The sequence below is a fragment of the Mugil cephalus genome, chromosome 17 (assembly GCF_022458985.1).
Source record: "Mugil cephalus isolate CIBA_MC_2020 chromosome 17, CIBA_Mcephalus_1.1, whole genome shotgun sequence".
Lineage (NCBI taxonomy): Eukaryota > Metazoa > Chordata > Actinopteri > Mugiliformes > Mugilidae > Mugil > Mugil cephalus.
Genome location: NC_061786.1, coordinates 14,678,682 through 14,701,780, shown reverse-complemented (window position 1 = coordinate 14,701,780; position 23,099 = coordinate 14,678,682). Strand labels below are relative to the sequence as shown.

Genomic DNA, 23,099 nt, shown 5'->3' with positions numbered 1-23,099 from the left:
TGGATCAGCTTGTTCCAGCACATCCCACAGATCCAGAGATACTTGATCAGTTTAGAATCTAGTGAATTTGGAGGCCAGGTCTACACATTGTGCTGTTTTTCATGTTTCATGAAGGTAGATTCTGATAGTTGATGGATGGCTATGAACAGACACACAAACTAACAAAAGAAATACCTGACAAAAATGGCTACAAAATTACACTGAAATTGATGCAATGTCTCTATTTGGTTTTCTGTCTGGTCCACTTTTTGTCTTATTTGACTAATTATTAACCCTTCTGGCCCTTAATTACCATCCATTTGGTAAATAATACACGTTAACCACACAAAAAAGATTTGTTGTATAGCAGAAAAGCTCTAAATGCAGAGTTGTATAAATAGATTCTCATTCTCACATCCCCATTCCACCAAACCCTATCCAACGCAGACAATAGCCTGTGGGACAATGAACATGGACGCCAGCTTGCCCCCCCCCTCCTCCCGAAGCAAATCAGCTGTGCGATTCGTAAACTGCGAACGTGTCAGAGTTGAAAATGTTAGCGCTCTTAATGGAGGCTTGAAAAGGTTAGATCTGATAAAAAGCTGTCAGCCGTCCACAAAAAAATGATTTATAGCAATATAATGGGACAGTATGCCTCATTTCTCCCTCATATGAAATGGGGGTTAAGACTTTTGGGTTGGCCATTATACATCATCTGGCTTGACCACTTGGAAATTTGTTGAGACTTGAATGCACGAGCACGCATTATGCTCCATCTGGCGCCTTTGTTTCGGTAATTTTGAAAGTCAAAGTCCGTTGTATTATAGACAACTTATATCCTATAACCAGGAGAAAATGCTCACGCTCCTAAAGCACATATTGATCTCCACTCAAAATTGTCCCTGCTTGTCCTTTGCTGCTTCTTTGATGTAAATAATGGACATTTCTTCAATTGATAAGGAAGTCGTAAGTCTGAACTCTCTCACCTGCCAGACAGCTCCTACAGCAGCACTAATCTGCTTGCTGACACACTAATAGACTAAGCAGACAGAAAGATTTATGTGATTTTTTTATATATATATATTAGTTGACACAGCTGCAATTAGACACCTCTTTGTGAACTTTTTCCAATTACGCCGCGAGTGTTACAGAGGAAATTGCGCGGTAATTCTGTTACGGTCTCCGGACGTCAATCCATTTGCGACACCGAATTAATTTTTTGATCCAAGGTATTGTGCGTTGCCGTTCGTTTTTTAATGGACATGTCCATCATTTTTGTTGAACTTTCCAAAGGAGGGACGACGGGAATGCTTAATTAGTGGAGTGTAATGACGCAGTGTCAACCCTTATTGAATTTATCTGATTGTGGCTTCGGCTTTGAAAAAGGGCTTAAGGCCTTTTTCTTGACGTCATCTTGACGATATGCTGATAGTTTTGAATGACTTATTGAGTATTAATAAAGGTTGTTGCTCTAGAAAGGTTTTCTCGCAAATTACCAGGTTATATGAAGCCGTTCGTGGTCGTAGTACCGTGAGCGTCAACGGCAAATGCATCATAGAGCCAGAGCAGATAGGGGATGTCACCTGAGAGAGGGCGCCCACAGGCCGTGTCTGCTGCTGATACAATGAGGCTGGACATTACAGGGCCATCCCCGAGGACAGGTACTGGCACTTCTGGGGTGACAGTGTGACACCTCCAAGACCTGTGCCCTGCCACGCTTTACCTCAGGTGCCTGTCAGAGATGCGCACAACAAAGAAAGAGGGGAAAATACAAAAATAAATAAAATAAAAAAATCCCCACAGCAGTAGAAGCCTTTAAAGAATGGCTGTTATACACTAAAATGAGGCCGTATACTGGCCTAATATTTAAACATCGTGCACTTATTATCAATGGAAATATTCTAGTTGTAAGGTTAATTTCATGTATTTTTCAAATGCAATATTTTCTTTTTCCCGGTAAAGCGCAAGCGCCTCCGACGTAGCCTTTCTTCTATTTATAGTTATGGATGCCCCATGCAGTGCAGGAACGTGGCCTCTTTTATTGTTTCCTTTGTTATGACATCCTCTCGGAGAATATTCCACAGCTAGAAAAATAGCTCTCCACAATGGTGGTTCCTTTAGGGCTTTGCAAGTGTTTGTTTTAGGGCATATCGGCACACAGAAGTGCAGTGCTGGCCCCCAACACACAAGCAACTTGGAATATTAATGGCAAATGACATGCTGGCTCTGATGCTTCAAGGATTTCATGCTTTTAAGGATGCACATTTGGGTGCATTGTTTAAGGCGTCTGGGGTGTAATCCGCACTCTCAGGTCTCCAGCAGCCTCGGGATTTAGCTCTGGTTAAGCCTCCGTGTCTCCTATTTATTTTAGTAGGGTTGTGTGTGTGTATTATCCAAATTTGTCATTTGCCATTGAGTGTGAGAGCCGCTTTGACATGGCCGCTGTGTGTATAAACGAGGAGCGGGACAGAAAGCGGCACCCCAGCGATACATACCCCTCCTCCTGTCTTTCTGCTTGCCCGTGACACCGTGAGATGGAGAGGAAAGCCTCAAGTAAAATGAGGTGCAAGCATGTCTGCTCCGTGAATTCCTGTTTTGCCATGGAACTTTTTAAAGATGCACGTACATTTTTTTGTCAGCTTTCACGATGTATGTCATCAAACAGAGACACGCACTTTTTCTCCCCCACCCCGCCCCTCACCCCTCTCATTTTCTCAGTCTCGCTGCCTATTTCCCCCTTTCTTTTTTTTTTTTCCCTCTACATTGACCTTCTGGGTTTTTATTCCAGGAGGAAGTCAGCAACATTTGTAAAGCATAGGGGAGTTTTGTGGGCAAGCAATAGAATTATAGAAATGCTTTTTGCAAAAGTCAGTCTAACGGCAGAATTTCAATGACTGCTTGACCTCCTAAAGACATTTACAGTTTCCACACATTGCACGATGCTGTCTGCGCATTGCAAAGATCAACACTCTTTATACAGAAGTAGAAAATCAGAACGGTGTTTTATTTTTAAATCTATTAATGCCGTTTAACGAAAGGGTTTAATTGTGTCTTAACCTTATTGATAAGAGAGTTGAAGGAGGACAGGCATTGTCCAAACGCTGAATTTCTGCTCCGCTGCTCTGCGTTGGATCTCCGTGACAGGTTGATGTGCACATTCCCAGAAATCTACACTTCGCTGTGACTGATGACCTCAACAGTTGTCATCGCTCCAAAACGTAGTCAACGTCTCTGGCCCAACAAGCCCAGACCGTTTTCCCTCCTTCTGCCTCCTACACACCATCCATCCTGAGGTCTTTTCTTTGTGTGTCGCACAGATTTCAGTTAAAATGTTATTCATCATTAGGGTTAGGGTTAGGGTTAGGCTCCAATGTTTCGCCATTCTATCCCATTCGCAATGGTTTGAAATACGCAGAGAAACTGCACAGCTGTTTAGACTCTGACATTTAACGGCGTGCTTACAAAACTAGGCCGACACACCGGAGCACAAGTATAAATGCTTACAGCAGCATAGGCCTCTCGGAAGCGCCGTGACGTAGGCTCCACGTAGATTCGATGCTGGAAGCATGAATCTAGCTTAGGGCTCAAGGGGAGCACTGAACCATGAGTACTGTGGCTGGTCACAGCAAATGAATGAAAACCAAAAAAAAAAAGTTCTTAAAAGTATTTCTTCGTTCTTTTTGCTGTTTTAGTTCTGAAATATTTAACAGTTTCCTTTGGGGTGAAGTTACCATCACTCTTAATTTTTATCTTCTTATTCATATCATTGCTATCTGTGCTCATCATTAATAGTATATCATGATACTTGAAGATTTAATTGAGCTTTTTCTCAAGTGGTGTTTTACATGTATAAATAGATAGTTCAGCTTAGCCTAAATATCTCAGCTTTAATTTATTTGTTGGTCACCAGTGTCTCCGTGTATTTGTGGACGCAGAAACGGTAAACACTCTTTCTGTTTCAGACAGAAAATAAATAGAATATATTTCTTTTCTTTTTTTCTTTTTTTTTTTTACCAAATGACGACCAACGAAACAATGCTTCATATTTCTGCCTTTGTGTTTATAGAGCAGCTCTGTGTGTACCAGATAATGGGTAGGTGCTCGTGCTCCGTGGAGGCCCATCAGTCACCATGTGGAGCTGGACGCTTGTGATAAGTGGTTCCTTATAGATAACCTAGACAGTAGGCTTCTTTTTATAGGCCCACTGTCCCCCACATAACCTTGTTTTTCGTTGTTTTCTTTTCCACCCGTGCTTATCCCCCCCCACTCTTTTTTTTTTCCTAGCAGCGATTTCTTGTTTAGCTTTGAGACTTTTATGCTTAGCATTTACATCTTTCCCTAGTCAGATCATTTCCACCAAGTAATGAATGAATTACTAGCAGACATGTAATCCCGTGTATACACTAGATAAAAGAATTACGTGCAGCACATGTGCATTCACGTGCATCTGTTGAGCTTTATTTTTCAATATTAAGTGCTATCTTGGCTCGGAGTGACCCCCGTGTATATTAAAATGATAGAGATTCTGTTAAAAGCTTTTTTTGTGATTTATATCAATAAAAAGCTTTTGATATTCTCAGCCTAGAGGGAAAGTGCTTCCTCTGTTTCCTGTATCTCACTCTTTCTGGATAATACAGCAAATATTAGATAAGATTTTACAGATTTTTTTTGTGAACAGATTTTTTTATTTTTTTTGTTTTTTTTCCATATGACCTAATACTTAAACAAAAATAATATATATATGTATGTTCCTATATGTGTTTGTGGTCAGTGGCAGTCATTTTGATTGATGTACTGTAAGAAATACATGTATTTCCGTGAACTTTGCTTTAAATTTCAGTGTTAGTTCACTTCACTGTGCTGTTGCCAGAAACAATGAAAGAGATACAAGCACATTTGAGTCTTCCCTCACTGGCCTGGCATTTGTTAAAGAGCTTCGTCAGGACCCCCCCTCCTCCCCTCTACCATCTTTGTTCTCAGGCAGCCCTCTCCTTCTCCTGTCTCTGGTTTGAGTTTCAGGTCTTTTTTTTTTTCTTTTTTTTTGCGGTCTGATTGCCTGATAGCTTAAACATCTCTGCCTGCCTGTCCTTTAGTGGGAGTGTGTAATCAAAGACACATGAGGAGCCTGTGTCCATGCGCTGACCTTCTGATTTCGCTCATCAGTTCTGGGGGTTAATGTACAAGATCTATCAGGTCAACAGATTTGTCTTCGCAAACTCTTGTCGGGTCTATAAACGATTAGACGGGGGAAAAAATAAATGCGTCTGGCCGCGGAGTCTTATTAAAACTTTCTGGTACGCAGTACACGCTGACAGCGTTTCTGCATCATGTTCTTTTAAGCAAACTTTGTAACAAGGGCTCAAGGAGTTAAAGTAATTACACGATCTGAATTCCAACTTCTTCTGCTGTCAGTGCAACGGTTCATCATAAGCGGGAGGTTGAACTGGACGATACCCAACCCTTCTCATTTGGGCTGATGCAAGATAACGGAGGCCTATATTTCTGAACAAGTGAAACATAAACTCCTCGCAAAGTTAGGGGGCTCCGACCCGGCCTCTTTGAGCGGCCGCCACGGAGATGTCGGAGAAATCTATTTCTCATTTTGAGTGATATCTCTATCAGCTGGCACGTTTGCGCCATGAATCTTCCCCCGCGTAAAAACCCACAGCCTGTCTCTTCGATGACGGGTGTGTGTTTTTAAATGACCACTCTTATTTTTATTTCATTTTTTTTTGCAATGAGCGTCTCCGTGTCACGGAGGTTACAAGCGAGCGGGCAGAATAGAGCTGTCTGGTGAAAGACCTCTGATAGAAAGTGCCACTTCCATTTGAGCACAGCTGCAGCTGAGCCCGGGCTGGCTCGCTGTCCGGACCCGACACTTCACATTCTCTTTTCTTGCGACTGGAATGGATGTGAAAACTATTAACTTCAGACAGAGTTTTGGCCCGACCGTTTCTGATCCCGCTTTCCTTTTTCACGACTTATCTTCCGCTTGTTTTGTCAGGGCTCGGCGTCTCAGACATCACTTGTTTTTTTTCCTCTTTTGAAAACTTGGACGGAAGAAAAGTTACAACAGCGACGTACTATTTCAAAAAATAACATGTCACGCATCATTAAATAACATGTCATGCATGCATGCATTAAATTACATCTTACTTCACTTTTTGTATTACTTTTCCACTGGACATACCATTGGGTTTCACCTCTCCTAATTTGGTGATGAGGAGCTTTAACAGTTTGAGGAACTCTATCCCCAGAGCTGCTGACAGTCCTTTCCCCCCCTTCAGTTCCTGCTAAAGATGGAGCTCGCGGTTTGAGAAAAGGCTTCTGGCTCTGCTTTAAATATTCGTTGCGGTTTGCATTAGAAAGGGGATAAATGCTCTGAATAATGATCAGAAAACATTTAGCTTCAGCTGCCAGGGTGAAACAAAACACACTTGAGTGAAACTTTGAACTGGTCCGCCTTTCTCTCCCCCGGCCGTTTCGTTTTCAAATTGCAGCGCTGAGTTCATGGGAAACTCGCTCTGAGGTTACCTGCGCCCCTGCAAAGTGATGGGGGGCGGGAAAAAAGGGGGATTACGTTTTCAAGAATGTTTTTGCAGTTAGTTGAAATATTACTAACCTTGTCAAGTGTCGTTTTGAATGAGAAAGCAAACATATTTTAATCAGGGTTTTTAAAGGCAGGGCTTTCCAAACTGTGACTCCGGGAGAAAGGGGTCAGCTAATTGCGACGTTTGATGTCATGTTTGGTCTCTCTCTCCGTTTTGATGCGACTGCCTGGGAGCGTGCTCGCGCTGTTCTCTTGTGTCTCCCCGCCTCTGTCGCACACACGCACTTCATCACACGTTGTCACGTGGAAAAAGCACCGAAAGGTCTCGGGGTTCGCGGTGCTGTAATCTTCATAAAGTCTTTGCTCCTACTTCCTGTCAGCCCTCCTTTCAACTTCAACCCCTGACCTCTCTCTGCGTGCATCACAGAGAGTTCGGCCGCTCCGCGCAGACCCCACAGCGCTGAAATTTTAAAGGCCGTTTGTGGATGAACGTCTGCGCGAGCCCAACAGATCCCAGTTCCCTTGTGAATATATTAGCGACTGGACCTCAGATATGTGCACAGCTCTCCCACCTTCCTATAACAGGTTAACCTTCCAAACACACGGTCCCAAAACTCTTTGGTTCTCATAATTACTGTTTAACAGCAGCAGGAGGGGGGAGGGGTTAAAGGGATACACATTGTAAATTATGTTTGACAAGGTGGGGTTAGTGGTTTTGTCGTAGCTTGTCTTTAGTTATTACTCATACTTCCTCCTGCCGTAGATAAGGTCTGCTGGTGAACATACCAAGGTGAGTGCTGGCGCAGGGCCCTTATCGCTCGCATTGATTTAGGGTAAGAACCCAGCGACAGGGGTCATTGTGCAGTAGAGCTATCCATCATTCAAGTTTGATTTCTGCTCAGACCTGTCTCCAAGTTGTCTAGGCACAGGCTGGCAGCTCACGAGGACTGGAGGCCACGGGAGGGTTGGACCGTTGCTGGGCGTGATGCGGATAGTGTATTACGGAGCCGCTAATGCTAACTCTGTTAGATTACATGATTATATGTGGTTTTTATTTAAAAAATACGTCCATGTAATATTGCAAATTTAATTAAATTGGCTTTTAATTGTACGGAATCCATACCAATTTGATTGATATTTTAATCATATCTATGTATAAAAAAAAAATATTCAGTTTTTTTCGTTTTTTCCCACCAGAGGCTGATTACTCTACTTCACAGTGCTTATAATAATTTTCCACGCGTTCTGTTTCCTTAGCACGTCTTTAATACTGTCACATTTTCCCCCAATTTAAAAATTCAAGGTAGCTCTCTCTGGTAAATAAACCTATAATCATAAACACAGGAGATGAGTGTTTTTTCAGATGTCTGAAGATGGGTCTTTAGTGCGCGGTAATGTTGTTCATGGCCTTCGAGGCCAGACTTGTAACGTTTGGCCTAAACGTCCTATTTATCCTGGCGTCAGGACGGGGGAGCTCACACTTCCAAAGTATGCTCTGAGTCATGTTATTGATTTGTCACGACGGTTATTTATTGCGCTTTCTCTGTAACTTCTGCAAAAGTTGGAGGCCGGCGGAGGTTCTCCCGGAGTGCCTGCATGTAAACGGTTATAAATGGGCCGCGCTTAAGCCTAAAGGGAAAGGTGCTGGTGCAGAACCTGAAGCTCTCTTTAGTTATGCTGAAATACCTAGCGAGCACGGCGGCGGTGCTCACTCCAGCCTTCCAGAGGATAACTTAAGCAGCTAATTACACTTCAGTCTGTAATCAAACCCATGTCAGGTTGTCTGAGAACCTGGATTTGTATGGTGGATTTCGGTTAAATACAGGAGCAGCTTAAACATTTTATGGTTCTCTCCTCAAATTAAAGTTTTTTTTTTCTCTGCAATCCCCTCTAAAATATGTCATATCCCATTACACAAATTTGGATATGGTAAATTAGTGAGGGAGAATGCTTACGCTATGAATATGTTTTTTTTTTTTTTTTTCTCCCCGTGCTGCATGTAGAGGGTTAGCTTGCTGGGGGTTGGGAGGGGAGGGTGTCTTCAACTCTAAAAAGTTGTCTTGAATTTTCTCCCCCCGGAAGATGATGTGTTTTTGCAATTCAAATATTTGCTTCATTCTCTTCTCCATTGCAAAGCTCCCTTTGAAGCGGAAGAGTTCTATCAGGACCAATGACAGTGTGAGCGTGCAGCGTGACAGCGCAAGAGGCAGTGCTGGACTATTTCTAACTGCATATTTAAATAGCATAGGAAATCCAGAATCAAAAATGTATGCAAATGACGGCATGTTTTGCATGCTGATATTTTTATGATTTGGGGCTTGCATATTCAGGTGGTGTTCAAGTGCGTGACTAGCTTTAGCAACATTAATCAGAACTGCTTCGTGTCTTCACCATATCCTTGATCTCCTTCTAAACAAACATTTCTGGGGGTGGAAGGCCTGCAATTTGGTAGATTTACTTTTAATGAAAGCTTTGCTTAAGGTTTTATGGCTTGCTTTAAGTGGAAATACATATTAAAGTCTTTGGGCTTCGCAGGAACACATGTAGCACCACTTCTTATGATGATTTGTTTCTATTTTACATATGGAAGATATAACTACCTGACCTCTTTACATTCATCGCGGCTATATATAACCCTTGTTTCTTTTATGTGGGAGAGCTCCTTGTCACTTTGATGAAAATTTTACGCACCGTGTGGCCGCTTGTAGGTGCTGCTCTTTATGCCATGAGCTTGAGGGCCTCTCTGCACTTCTTAAGGTATAGAAAATACACTATGAAATAATTAATTGAATTGTCATCTGTATGAACAGTTCTTGCTCTCTGCACCCTATAATTCCAACCTCTTTCTCCCCTTCCCCGCGCCACATTTTCCCTTCTTTTTTTTTTTTCTAAACAGCAATTAATCTCATTTTTAGTCCAATTTCCAGCCCTCTGCTAGTGTCAGAGCGAGTCCCCTGTTTTGTTCCTATTTGGCTTGGTTCCTCTGCATAGTCATTAAGGGCCCAATTAATGTCACCCTTTAGCTGAAGAGTGCTCATTTTTATTGGGGAGCTGACAGTCACCGCCATGAGTGCCGCAGTGTAATATGCATTAATTGCCCCGTAACACTGGTAATTACCAGTTCTTCAAGCCTCTCAGTAAACTGTCATGCCCAGACACGACTGCTTTGAAATAGATTACTCATTAGGGGGACCTGCCCTGTTTTCCAATGGGGGCTCGCTGGGTTGGCATAAAGACGAAAAAAAATCTGGTGCTTGAACAAATAGTTGCCAAGAGCAATTTCCTATTACAACTTCCCAGTGACGGCTTTTCTCTTTCTTTCGTTCCTTTTTTTTTTTTTTTTCCTCAGATGGTTTTCCAGCCGTCACTTGAGGTAAGGATCAGAAGTGGAGTTAGAGGTCCATCACAGATCTTGCTGATAGCAGTTGGTTTGTCTCCTCGTCCCAGTTTGACTCCTTGAATGAAACTGTGCCACGGGATTTCACCATTCAGAATATCGCCTCGGTTTTTAACTTTTTTTCTTCCATGTTGATCTTATTTCTTTTTTTTTTTTTTTCTTTTTGCCCTCGATGCCCAGAGACTAGTGCTGCATTGAAAGTGTCAGCGTCGTTGCTTGATGTGGGGCATTTCAAGGCCTCTGTACGTGAGATCAAGGCGGCGTTGATGCGAACTTCTTGTTCAAATATTGATGCTAACTTTGCTCGACTCTCGTGTTTGCAAACTCTGGAATCTCGGTTTTAAACATTAGCTCGCGCTTCGCCGTTCCTGAAACGTGTTCCGCGTCCCTGTGCGGAGAAGAAAAAAAAAATGTTTCAAAAAAATTGAAAGCCAATGCAAATACGTGAATTTAAAGAAACGGTTAGAGGACAAAAGCTGAGGATGTAGTGAGGGTGTCACCTTTCCTCGGCGATAAGATATTATAAAGGAGAGACCAACTCAAACAATGTTAGCTATCACACATCCTATGCACAGAAAGGTGTTGGCCTGTTTAGTCACACTCGAAATAATATTTACATTTCACCACAGCTTTGTAAACGCTCCAAGTGTGTGCTGGGGCGATTCCTCTCTGGTCCCTTTTCTTTTCTTTTTTTTTTTTCCCCCCAAAAGCACCTTTGTGTCATTACCCATTTACCATAGCAAGGAAAAGAACAGAACGTGAGGACCAGGGAAATGTCCTCCTCGCACACACACACACACACACAAATGTAAAACGCACAAATCCACGTGCGCGCCGAGCTTTTGTTTTATCTCCCTTATAGCACCTGCTTCAGGCAATCTGCTCCCACTCGTCTCAAATGAATTTTGTCACGGCCTTTCAGATTCTCAGCCGGCGATGCGCTAATGAAAGGAGATAGTACAATTTGAAGTGACCAGGTAGCAGCCAGCAGTGCACAGCTGAGAGCAAGGGATGGGGACACTCCCCTCCTTGAAACAAAAGACAAGTCAACCGTCCACTGATATACCCATTACCCTTCTCATTAATGCCCTGCAGACCTCGGTGTGTGTGTTGGTGTGCGTGTGTGCCTCTGTGCGCTTGTGCGTGCGCTCCTCTGTTTGTGTTGGTTGAACACTTATCGAATTGTTTATGACAGGCCTAATTGGGCTAATTGAAGACATTAAGATTACCTGTCAGCTGTGTGTATCCAGACTCCCTGTCTGTCTGACAACTTCTGACAAGTGAGGGACCCCGTAGCATCCGCGGTGACGGCGCGTTCCCGGGCCGTGATGTGGACAATGGGGGCCGCTCTAATTTGGTGTGGACGGGCTCGGCTGTGAGTGTCGGGCGTCCTGTGCGTGCGTGCGCGCGTGTTTTTTGGTATGTGTGTTAAGTGTAAGTGCGAGTTGGCCGGGCTAATGGAGCCCCCCCCCCCACCCCGCATACACACACACACACACCACCCCACCCCACCCCACCCCCTCCTTGGCAATGTGACAAAGCGATGAGGCGGTTTGAGGGGGAAGAGGGAAAGGGGCCTTCGAGTGTTTAAGGACATGAGAGGAAAGGTGCTCGGGGTGATGGCCTTCGCAGACTGAGTGACAAGAGAGGAGCAGTGACATCTGCGTGTCTTTGGGGTTATGGACGAGCACTAATACTGCTTTATCAGCACCCCCTCTGTGTCGTTGTGTGTTTTGACGAGGGGGAAAGACCAGACTGTAACCTGGAATTCCTCTCAGAGTAGGTCCCGCAGTCATCTAGCATCATCAGTGACACGAATTATTCATCCATACTTTGTCGATAAATAACCACATACCAGCAGCAGCCTCTGAATAGGTTTTTTTGTCCCTCTGAATGTCTTAAGGTGAACAGACCGCAGTCCTATCTTCTCAGGCTTAAGGAATGTGCCCGTGCATATCTGTATCAACTCACCCTCCCTCCCTCCTTTCCCCTCCCCGCTCACCTCTCCTGTGTGGGCATTGTGTGTGGGGCTTTGCAGTGTCATCGCTATGACAGATCAACGCTGTCAGCCCAGGAGATCCCTCTGTTTGTTTGTTCTACTCCAAAAGGGGTTAAACTGTCAAGTTGACAACTCTCAAGACCCTTAGACTCTCCCCTTCTCTCCCCTCTCTCCAAACGCTCCCTCCCTCCCTCCCTGCCTCCCATCCACCTTCATCCCCAAACGAGTGAAAATCAATACCAGATTGCCCGAGGACCACTGTTTGGTGTGGGCCTGACCCCTAGATGTCCCCCACTCTTGCTTCTTTCATTACATGTAGCCCAGTATTTAACTTCCATCCTGATCCCTCGCCTAATTAGTTTCGATAAGCTCCGAGTCTCTCTCTCTCTCTCCCTCCCTCCTTCCTTCTCTGTCTCTTTATCGCTCCCTCCTTCTCCGTTACGCGCGCATTCACACACACGAACGCATCAAACGCACAGACATTTTGCTTCCTTGCCCTTTGTAGGGACACCCTGGGCTGGGAGTAATAAAAAAAAAAAAAAAAATACTAATCCCGACACGCGTGCAGAAGCCCTCAGCTATGCTTCAGACGGGATTATTGTTTAGTTTGCTTTGCAAATTTTTTAAAACTACAATGAAATTAGATTTGCGCCCCGGATTGTCAATGAAAACAATGGGGGTATCCCGTGTTGCCCAAAGCTAATGGTGCTCTACGGTAGGCCTGCGTGCTTCGTCACTGCTTGCGTCTTCTGTTTGTTGTTAAGCCACTGACAAAGTAACCACTGATACCGTGTAGGGAGATGCAAGTTGACTCAAAATTTCCTAAACCAAATAACCAAATGATCCAAACACAGATAACTAATAAGTTCCTGTGGTTTTTCTGCAGGAGGTCTCTGTCTGTGAGTGTGAGTGTGTGTGTGTGTGTGTATCTGTGTATTTACGTACCACCCAGATGTCCAGGTGCCGCCACTGCGCCGGCTGGCCCGTCGAACACTGACAAGCCCCAACGACAAGTCGACCCCCCTGCTCTGCTCACTCCCCCCCCCCGGGGGGCTAAAATTACCTTCAGGAATGTAAACAGACTGCCGAGTAAGCACACGGATTTCTGCGGCCCTTACGCCCGCGTCCCTTTCCAAAGTTGCCCCTTAAACTGGGACAGTTGCATTTTGGACACGGGGGCCAAAGTTGATGGCGATGATACCTTAAGCTGGCTTTGGCTGGTTTGCTGCAGCAAATCTCTGTTAAAGTAATAGTTTGTCTGGTAGTGATAATCATTTTGCTGGACTGCAAATGTTCTCTGTCGCAGCTGATAAAGATATATATATATTATTTTACTCCTCATATCTCCTTCTCCCCTTTTCATTTTAACAGACAGACAGGCATTCACACCAATTCATTAGGTGTTTGTGGGGTAGCTGTAAGCAGTGGAGTCTGGGTGAAGAAGTTCAGTGGGCCGGGCGCTGACATGTTGATTTAGTGGTGGTAACACGACTGCACTTCCAAAGGTGCTGACTTGGACGAAAGCCAGGCCTCTTTTTCTCTCAGGGAGACATTAGAGACCACACTCTAATTTTGGGCCAGGGTCGCGCTCGCGGATGCGGGGGCCAGGAGGCCTACACAACAAACATTCACACCTGCCTTTCCATGACTTTTGATTCAGCCTCGCTTGAAGCGGTACCGGAATTTACGATGTCGGGCTTATTCCCGAACCTGACTCGGGGATGGAGCCGGCGGGTCGTGCGGCCTTTTTCAAAACGGAAGAACGACGAGCGAAAAGAATCGTCATCCGAAAGGAAACATGGCCACCGCAGCTTCATTACACTTTTGCTGAAACAGGATACGGGGCTATATTCAGGAATCCCCTGCCTTAATTAATTATAGGTGTTTACAGACTGTTAAAAGATGGATTAATGACTTCCATTGTTTTTGTATACATTCTTCATTAAATGCACGTGTTTAGTTAGTAAAGTGACTCGTGGCATTATGTGTGACTTGTGTGTGTGTTTGTAGCGGCACTCGCTTTGCAAGTGTATGTTTTGTTTATTTGAATAGCATATGTGAAAGACAAACAGCCAAGTATATAACACACCTCCTATGACCTCATATATAAACATGATATCTATATACACAGGCACACACACACACACAACACCGTTCCTCTCCTGGACACATCAGATTTGCAGGCGCCCGGTCAGGCTGACGCTGCCCTAGCAGGGGCAGATAGGGTTACAGTACAAACTGTTGTTGATTAGGGCCGTGCCTGTAGTGGGGGGATCATCCTAAATTGAAGACACATTAGCCGCCAGGGTTAAGGACTGGATTAGGACCAGGGCTTTTCAGGGCGAGGACCCGCAGCAGACACAAAATGGCCGCCCCTCTGCCTGCCTTTGACTGCGCTTCCCCAGAGACAGGTGGCAATTATCGACCAGGGCTGCTGGGAGTTCACAATAACAGGTTAAAGGAGCATGTATCCCCCTGACGATGCGGCCCTCTCTGTCTGCGCAGCCCCCAGCCTGCTCGCCCCGCCACCACGGGGAGCTTCCTGTCTCCAAGCAAAGCTCGCATACACGGGGACTCATCAAAGGCAGGAGGGACTCTCTGGACAGATCTCCAAATTAGCTCTGTGGTCGCAGTTTGGCTTTGCAAACTTGCATGCCTCATCTGAAAAGCCTCTGAGATTTTTTTTTTCTTATTTTTACTTCCCCCTGTGTAATATAATTAAGGTCCACACAAACTGCTCCGGCAACTGCATTTAAAACGTATTTATATAGATCCAGGCCCATAGAAACAATTATTGCCTACTCGGGGATTTTACTACAGAAGGGATCACCATAATAGAGTTTAATAATATCAGCATCAAGTGTTAATGAATACCCACTCAGTGTGTCATAACCGAAGAGATCATGCCATTTTCATGATGTAGAGGGTCATTATAGAGGATGGGGAGTCAGTGTCTGAGAAAAGATCAGGTGAGCTCTGGCCGTTTGATTGTTAACCCTTATGCGGCCGGAGAGCTCTTACCATCACATAAACGTTACTGTTGAATGTGATACTTTCTAAAAAGGACTTATTATCCACAGAAAGTCTGACGACTGAGTACTTTAATAATTCCAGACCGACTCTCACATGGTTTGCTCTGGTGCCGTCACAGAGCTGTCGTCGCTTTCTTATTATAGTTGTACGCGCAGTGTCCTCCGCGCTGTTTGGACCAACTTCTGAACACTAAACAGACTAAGCCAAAGCCAGACCACACCTTGTTTGGTTTCGCTCCACATCCAAAGCAGACCGGCGTGTGTCAAAGCGCGTTGGACCGTGACGCCGCAGATCTGAGAGGGGGACCGGCACACGTTGCACACACAGCGCACACTTGTCCCTCCGATACGTGCCGCTAATGTGGCAGGCGACATGCTCAGTTAAGGGACTTAACGAGTTCCAAACCCTGATTAAGACTCCCCCCTTCAGCTGGGGGGGTGATGTTTGGGAAGCTCGGTGTTGTACAAACTCCTAACCGGGACCAAATGCTGCCACGGAATAGGGCTTTTTGTGACTTGAAATTGTCTTATCAAATAGAGAAATCAAATAGAAAAACAAACAAAACCAAAAAAAACAAGGTGGATGTTTATTAGCTCATTTACATAATCATGTGTTAGTCACCTTATCAGTCAGTTGTCAGATTGTGTGTGTGTGAAAGGTGATAAGATTTATGTGAGAAGGTGGCTGGGATGATAGGAATTCGTTGGAGGAGGACTGAGGTCAGAGAAAGTGATAATTAATCAAATTACTGTGAGGAGAAAAACTAACTCCTATACTAGGCAGATGTCTTTAAAGAACACAGATGTTGGGTGTTAAAGGTCTTTAGGGTAACAACAAGAATAGACAGTCTTTAACTGTTTATCGTGCAAAAATAATGTCACATAACCTCTGTGAAGCTTAAATGAATTGCTTATTTTTAATCATAGATCATAAATTTGTGGATTTTGCTACAAAGTACCACAAAGCTGGACATAAAAACAATTAAAGACCTACTGTTAATGTATGTTTATGTATGTTAAATAGCATTGTAATGTTACCAGTAGTGCCATTTTAGTGGTGTTTAAGATATGTTTACCACTTAACTCTATCTAGATTTGAGGCTGGATATCAGTAATGAACGGAAATGACTAAAAGGACTGCATTGCATTTATGTGAAGTTATTTTATTGCATTGCTTTCCAGAAAAATAAAATAAATTTGCACATAGTGCTGTGATTTTTGTACAAAATCTTAAAAACAATTGGCCATCCATTACAAAAATGGAAAGTGATGTGTCATATAATAAAGTGTACCATAGTGCTTCATAGTAGGCGTCAACAGATTTTACGTTGGGTCGAAGGGCTCGGGGTCCGTTCTGCTCTAGAGGTGACATTCGTTGTGAAGGTTACCAGGTAAAGAAACTGATTTTTTTTTTTTTTCTTCTGGTGTATTGATATCTTGCATTAAGCCCCTTCCACAGTTTCGCTCTCTACCCACTGCACTGTAGCTGACATTTGGTTGCTAGGGGACATTCCAGGTCCTGGTTGCCAATGTAACCCTCTCGTGTGTGTGTGTGTATATATATACACACACACACACACGTTTACATGTATTTCCCACCCCAAACATTTCCAAGTGAAATTAACAGAATATAAAACATATTGCTAGTATTTGAACAGTGAACGCTGTCTTTCCTGCTTTCTATTTTAAAGGAAAATAACATCTATGGTGCCACTGTTCCGTCTGGGTTCTTCCAATGCGCCAAGATCACTATCAGCACGGGGAATTTGGAAATCAGAGTTTTCCATTTGGTGAACTCATACTTGCATCATGTGCCCGTCAGCCTTATCAGATGCTCCCATTGGTCATACCCTCAAAGTTGAGATTAGTTCCACTTTGCGTCTCTTGTGTGTAAAACCCCTTTAATGGGAATAAATTAGCTCCCACGGCTACACACAACTCAGAACACACTGAGTCGACCTGGCCTCCCACGCCTCTCTTTTCACTCACACATTATAAGCTAGTGTACTACACAGTCATAACACACTAACATCTACCTTTGCGTTACGCCTTAATTTTGATACTTGAGGATTGAGCGTGCCACCTTTGCCTTGTATTAGTGTTTTGTCTTGAACTTAAGGCAGGGTGTGTAGTGACAGAGAGAAAACTGAAAGTATTGTATTCTTAGCGTCGGTCGTGTTAATAACTTGTCTGTGGGAGTTTAACTCTTCCATTCTGCTCCTGTAATTTATGGACAGTAGGATTTACAGTTTGCAGGAAGGGATTATTTGCCTCCCTGTTCGAGGACACCCCCCCACCCCCCGACACAGTCAGCCTTTAAATATGCTATTTGCGAAAGGAAGCTCATCACCGGGGCTGACTAACTGGCTGCAAACATCTACTGTAAGGTCATTAAAATACACAAGCTGGGTGTAGATGGACGTATCACCTGGCACGCACCCCTCCTCCCCCCCCGGGTAACTGCCTTCCCTCTAAAATGCCATCACGCAGGAGTTATCCCGACCCCGTAAATAAACTCCTGCACCCGTTGCAGAGGCCCGACCTCGAAAGAACAGGCCGTTTGTCACTAATTTGCACAGTTTCTCTCTGTCTTTTGCTATGTACACAGTTCTTCTGTCTCCAACACAGAGACTTTTATTCCTCCATCGCTCTCCCTCGATCACTCTCAATGCTGTCTCTCACGAAAGAAGTTGAGCAGGTTCCATACCTGCGTTTGAGAGGGCAGAGAAAAGAGTGACTAAAGCTAATGTTTGGCAGCGCTTTAGTGGCCCTACCTTATGACCTGATGTATGGATGCTGAAAACAAAGAGGTCTTTGTGGAGGGACCTCGGAGACACAGAGTTCAGCCTCAGGTAGAGGCTTGCAGTGTCTAAATCATTGCAGGGGCGTTTGTTTAAAATGGTTCCGTGAGTAAAACGAAGTGAGGCGGTTTTAGAGCGTGAATTCATCTTGATTTTATTGATAATTTGTCATGTCGTCTAATGTGCTTTGGCAGACGCTCTCAGTCCCCAGTTTTTTTTGTAAAGCTTTTTCTCACCAAACGTGGCAGATCAAATTAATTTTGATCTGTGTGTTGGTTGGAAATGTTAAACTCGGTGCTGTCTGACCTCCAGCAGACTCCTCGGAAAATTAGATATAAAACAGAGGATGCAAGTTTGCAGTTTCTTTAAAGGTTGCAATTGGTTTATTTTTGTACTTTTATTAGCGTTCTTTTCTTTTTTTTTAACCTCTGCTCTCTGTAGGTAATGCATATGTTTGTTGTGCATTTAAGATGCAGAGATTTCGTTCTGCAATTTTCCTCTTTGTGTGAGGCCGTGTGTGTACAGGCATACACTAACGACATTCCCTCTTCTCCATTCAAGGTTTCTTTCTTTTCTTTCTTTTTTTTTTTTTTTTTGTTCCTGAGTGCCTCGCTCTCATTAAGCCTCTGTAGTAAGCCGCTTGGCACCTGCTTTAAATGCGACCACCAGCAGCTCATTAACACTAACGAAAGCGTGGCTGGCAGCCGCGGTCCACGCCCAGGCTCGTCAAGTGGCCCTCATGCCGAAATTAGCTACATTTCACAAACAATTTCGCCAGCTCGTTGCGTAGTTAGGTGTTTATTGGAAGATGGCTGACTCCGACTTAGAGGTGGTGGTGTGTAATAAGCACATGCCAGGTTAAAACGATCCAGCCCACATAATAAACCATAATTTGCCTACAAATTTAAACCGAACTTTACTTCCTACTTTCGGGGCGTTGGGACACATAAGCTTTAGAAGAACTGTGTGCACGGCTATATAAAGCATCATGCTCCATGTAGTTGATTTCTGTAACTTTTTTTTCTGAAGAGTCTCACGCTGCAGTCGTCAGGCTTAGTCTTGGCACCCTGACCGCTCCCTTCCCCCCCCGGTGTTATTGTTTCTATTCCCAGTCTCTGATTTTTTTACCTCAAGGTCCCTGTAGTATTGACTTGTATTAATCCTGAGCAGGATTCAAAGTCCATTTATTTTCTTTACGCTATGGAAAGGCCTTGGTGACACGGCTCCCCAGTGTTTATAATTTTGCTTGTTTCAATTTGTACTCGGCCTCCCCCGACAGACCTGGGACATGATGTATCGTGCACCGCCGCCTTATCTGTTGATGTACAGTTTTAACCTTTTCAGAAGGTTGCCTCTCTCCACTCCGCGCAGACTGGTCTCGCTCCTCTCCCGTTTCTCAGCCTCACCTCCCCGTCCAGAGCACAGGAAACGCATACAGCGCAGCGGCTGAATGAAAAAGAAGAGCATAACCCCTTTTCCAAAGCCATCTAATGTAAATGTTTAGGTTTTCTTTCCATAACATTTCCATATTAAGAGTTGGCGGCCATGTGCAGCGCTGGACCGTGGAAATGATGAGAGTTTTGGGGGGCTTGAGCTTTGTGCAGCGCTGAGAGGCTGAGCTATGTGTGTGACATTGCGGTGAACTTGCAGTGTGCATCTGCAGGCTTTCTCCAGGGCTGTTAGCTTTGGCCCTGTTTGCTCACAGATACAGCGCCGTAAATCACACACTGTAAAACGCAGAATGCAGGGGATGGGGCGAGAGATGCATGTACTGCTACGGGGGCCTCCTGAAGGACGGGTGTGCGTGTATGGCCGCATATTTCCTTGTACATGTGTCTGTCTCCATGCGGGTGCTGTATGTAGAACATGCGATGCCTCAAGGCCCAGTCAACACAGCGCAGTGCACGTATATATATTTCTGGCCACGCCGCAACAGCTGTGTCTTGTGCTCGCTTTTGTAATTTATGCGTTCTCAATACTTCGTCAAACTTGTACGGTCAGCCCTCGAGGTATTTATCAGAATGTCCCGAGTTATGACCGCACCGCAAAATGATAAAGATATATAACATAATCGCTATTAAAATAGAATTTATTTGAGTCAAACTTTTAATCTGAAATGACTCATCCCAAGTTTTATGTACTTTACCTTGGAACTGAACTTACACTCCTCTCCGTGGCCCTCCTTGGCCGGCTTCCTGTCTAGGTCTCCGGAGGCCCCCGCAACATTGTTAACTGTCTGAGGATAGAGTATCTGGGACTGGAGCACTGTCAGCCCCCTGAATCTGGTCTTGCACGCGGGGGCTGGAGAGCTCTCCGTTCAGAGTTCAACTGTGACATGTCTTTATGCATGGCAGCTAGTGTTCAAAGAATAGGCATGATCTATATGAGGCAGAGAGGGGCCACTGGTGGCTCTTTGGGGCTTAATAAATAGCCCGAAAGATGATTTATTTCCTTTGTGAAGCGAAGGAGTTAAGAGCCCCTCTATTTTAATTTCAGCAGCCCGTCAGGTATACAGTAGCCGCGACGTGCGGCAACTGCGAACTGATGAGGACGGACCAGAGGGGCGGGGAAAAATATAAACATCTTATATTTAAACTGTCTGAATTTGACTTCTCTGTTGCTTGTCTTTATTTATAGCCATTAGGAACCGAGGCGCTCGCCAACTAAGGCAAAGTTGCTTTTGCTTTCAAAGTGAATGTGAATGAAACAGCTGGACGCTGTTGGACTGGCTAACATTAACCACCAGATGCCGTGTGTTTAAGTCTCGGGCTTTTGTGCTGAACTCTGTGTGCTCTGTTATGTGCCAAAGGCTTCTGATGACAGGATCCGGAGGCCTCGGCGCAGTGCTTTGTTATTTCATAGATTATTGTTATTTCACTGCCATTGTAACGTGATCGAGTGTGTATCACCCTGTCAGAAGGATTGTTATCTTCCCAGCGGTGTTTTTGTTTGATTCAGCACAAGTTTCCTGGATGGTGATCAAAGGAAAATACCTAAGCGACCTTATCTCTCACAAATCCCTCTCGCCAGAGTCCCATCTTTCTATCTCCTTACTAACTTATTCCTGCTTCTTCTTCTTTCTTTTTTTTTTTTTTGCTATGCCTTCCATATCCAAAGTCAACAGCTGTAAGCATTTTACAGACATTACTTTGAAAGCCACTGTATAACTCATTTTTTAGCTACTTGTTGATGACAGCAGCGATATTCTGACAAAAGACCGTTTGTGTTTCTTTTGTCTTTTCCTTTTTTCTTGTCTCTCCCCCTCCCCCCCCCCAGGTTCGGTCCGGGCCTTGTGATCTACTGGTACGGTTTCATAGGAGAGCTGGACTGCCAGCGAGACAGAGGCATCCTACTCAAAGACTGCTTCCCCACTGACATCGTCACCCTGTGCCACGCTACGACGACGACGACGACGACGCAGGAGCGATCGCCGGAGAGCCGCAACAAGGACAAAGAGTGAAAAACGATTAGAAGCGGAGCATTAAAAAAAAAAAAAAAAAAAAAAAAGATTGGAGGATGAATGGGAGGAAAGAGGGAGGACGGCAACAAGGTAGCGAGGGTACGAACGCTGAACTGTGCAGGGGTGGATACCTAGATCCGGAAGCAATTTGGCTTTCCTGCGGTGCGAGTCTACTGACAAAAACTCTGCCCTGAACTCCACCTGACCTCCTTTCTCCGTCTGTCTCTCCCTCTCTTCCTCTCATTCACTGGCCCGGAGCGACCACATGTAAATACGCACCGGCATTCTGCCGTGTATCCGACGGCGCGGGGTCAGATTCGTACCTGCGCATGAAAACATCGCCTTGGATGCTTTCCCGGGTTGCGGTCGCCGGCACCTGGCCCTTGGATGGCCTCTCGCGATGGAACGGCCGCGGTGTGAGCAGGGGGGGCCGGGGCAGGACACGAGGCCGTTCCTTATCACACCCAGAGCCCTGGCCTTTGTCACTCCTTCCTCCTCCTTTCCATAGGCAGATAAGAGAGGTGCGGTCTGGGGGGCTGGGTGGACGCCTGTCTCTCACCTGCGTCACTCGGTGCCCTCTCTGTCGCTTTCCGAGGGGGTAAACAGGATAATTTCTGATTAAGGCTGGACTCGCGGTGACCTTTTTTTCGCAGTTTTTGTTTTGGCGCAGTGGTTAAAACTGAGCGCATTTCTTCATTTTTGAATGAAAGTGAATTATTTTTAATTCGCTATTAATTACAATTTTCTACAAGGTCACAGTTTGCCAACTAGCACTCGGATTATAGTTGGCTTTCAGCAAAACAAAATGATGAATGGATTAATAATTTTTCCAAACAGGCACATGTATCTTTACTGTATATGTCTATTGTGCTGCAGGATTTATTTTGTGTACGTGTCTATTATCAATAAATACATTTCGAACGTGTTCTTGCCATAAATGTTTAACGCCGCCTATTATATACTTCTTTGCTTGCGCGTCTGCAAGGAACACCTGAGCGCCGCGTAAAGGGTGCGCGACCATCCCGTTTGTCTGTTCTGCTGCACGTCTTTATAACCTCGGTGCACTTTATGAGCAGATACTGATGGAAGAAACACAGCAGGCTGGGGGTGGGGGGAGCGAACGTAAAGTTGAGTGATGCTTTTAGAGGCAGATATGCACTGCCTACAGGGGGTCCCTGTCCTGTCCCCCTGCTTTACGGCACACGAAAACGATAAGAGGGGAAGAAAGTGAAAGGGGCGAAGAACCTGCCAACACCTTGGAGAATGCATTTTTAAGAGGGGGAATCATTTTCCACATTGTGACTCCTAACTGTGGCCGTGTTGGAAGCGAGCAGTTAAAGTAGAGGATTTGTTTTTATTTCCCAATAATCAAGCGGCTGCAAATCACCTCACCTGCTGTCCTGTGGGGAGTTGCATCAAAGATAAAAAAAAAAAGAAGATATAAATGCAGTGGTGCTCTTGTCAAATGTGACCCCGTTATTGAAGAGAAGTTCCCAATACAGGATAAAAATAAATGTTCCTATGTTTGTTCCGCAGTCGTGCACTGTTCACAGTTAGAGAGATATGGTATGTGGGGGTTAAATACCACTAAAGTGTTGCTTGATTTGTTACCCTTAAACCTCTAACCCTCAGCCGGCTCCCTTCTAGGCCTTGATCCCTCCATGAGGAGGCCACTGGGTCACCAAGGGGTCGCCAGGCGGCCATGGCTTCCTCTGTAAGGCCCCCCCCCCCTGCTCCATGTGGTACAAAACAACTGTCCCCATGTGTCTAGTTAAACTCGGCCCTACTGCCTGGCCATGGTATGCTTAGACATCAGTTTATGGCTCCTGTTGGACACAAAAACAGAGCTATTTTACTCGGGGAGGGAAATTTCTCCATTGA

The 23,099-nt window shown here is 44.8% G+C and overlaps 1 protein-coding gene across 3 annotated transcripts in view; it reads left to right on the top strand.

Moving 5' to 3' along the window:
* cdin1 (CDAN1 interacting nuclease 1) overlaps positions 1 to 22,143 on the top strand; it is a 51,616-nt gene extending 29,473 nt beyond the window's left edge. For all 3 annotated transcript variants that reach the window (XM_047610186.1, XM_047610184.1, XM_047610185.1), the window contains one exon: positions 21,035 to 22,143. In XM_047610186.1, coding sequence (XP_047466142.1) covers positions 21,035 to 21,218 — 184 coding nt within the window. In that variant the 3' untranslated portion in view covers positions 21,219 to 22,143. The remainder of the gene's footprint in view (positions 1 to 21,034) is intronic.
* Positions 22,144 to 23,099: the final 956 nt, after the last annotated feature.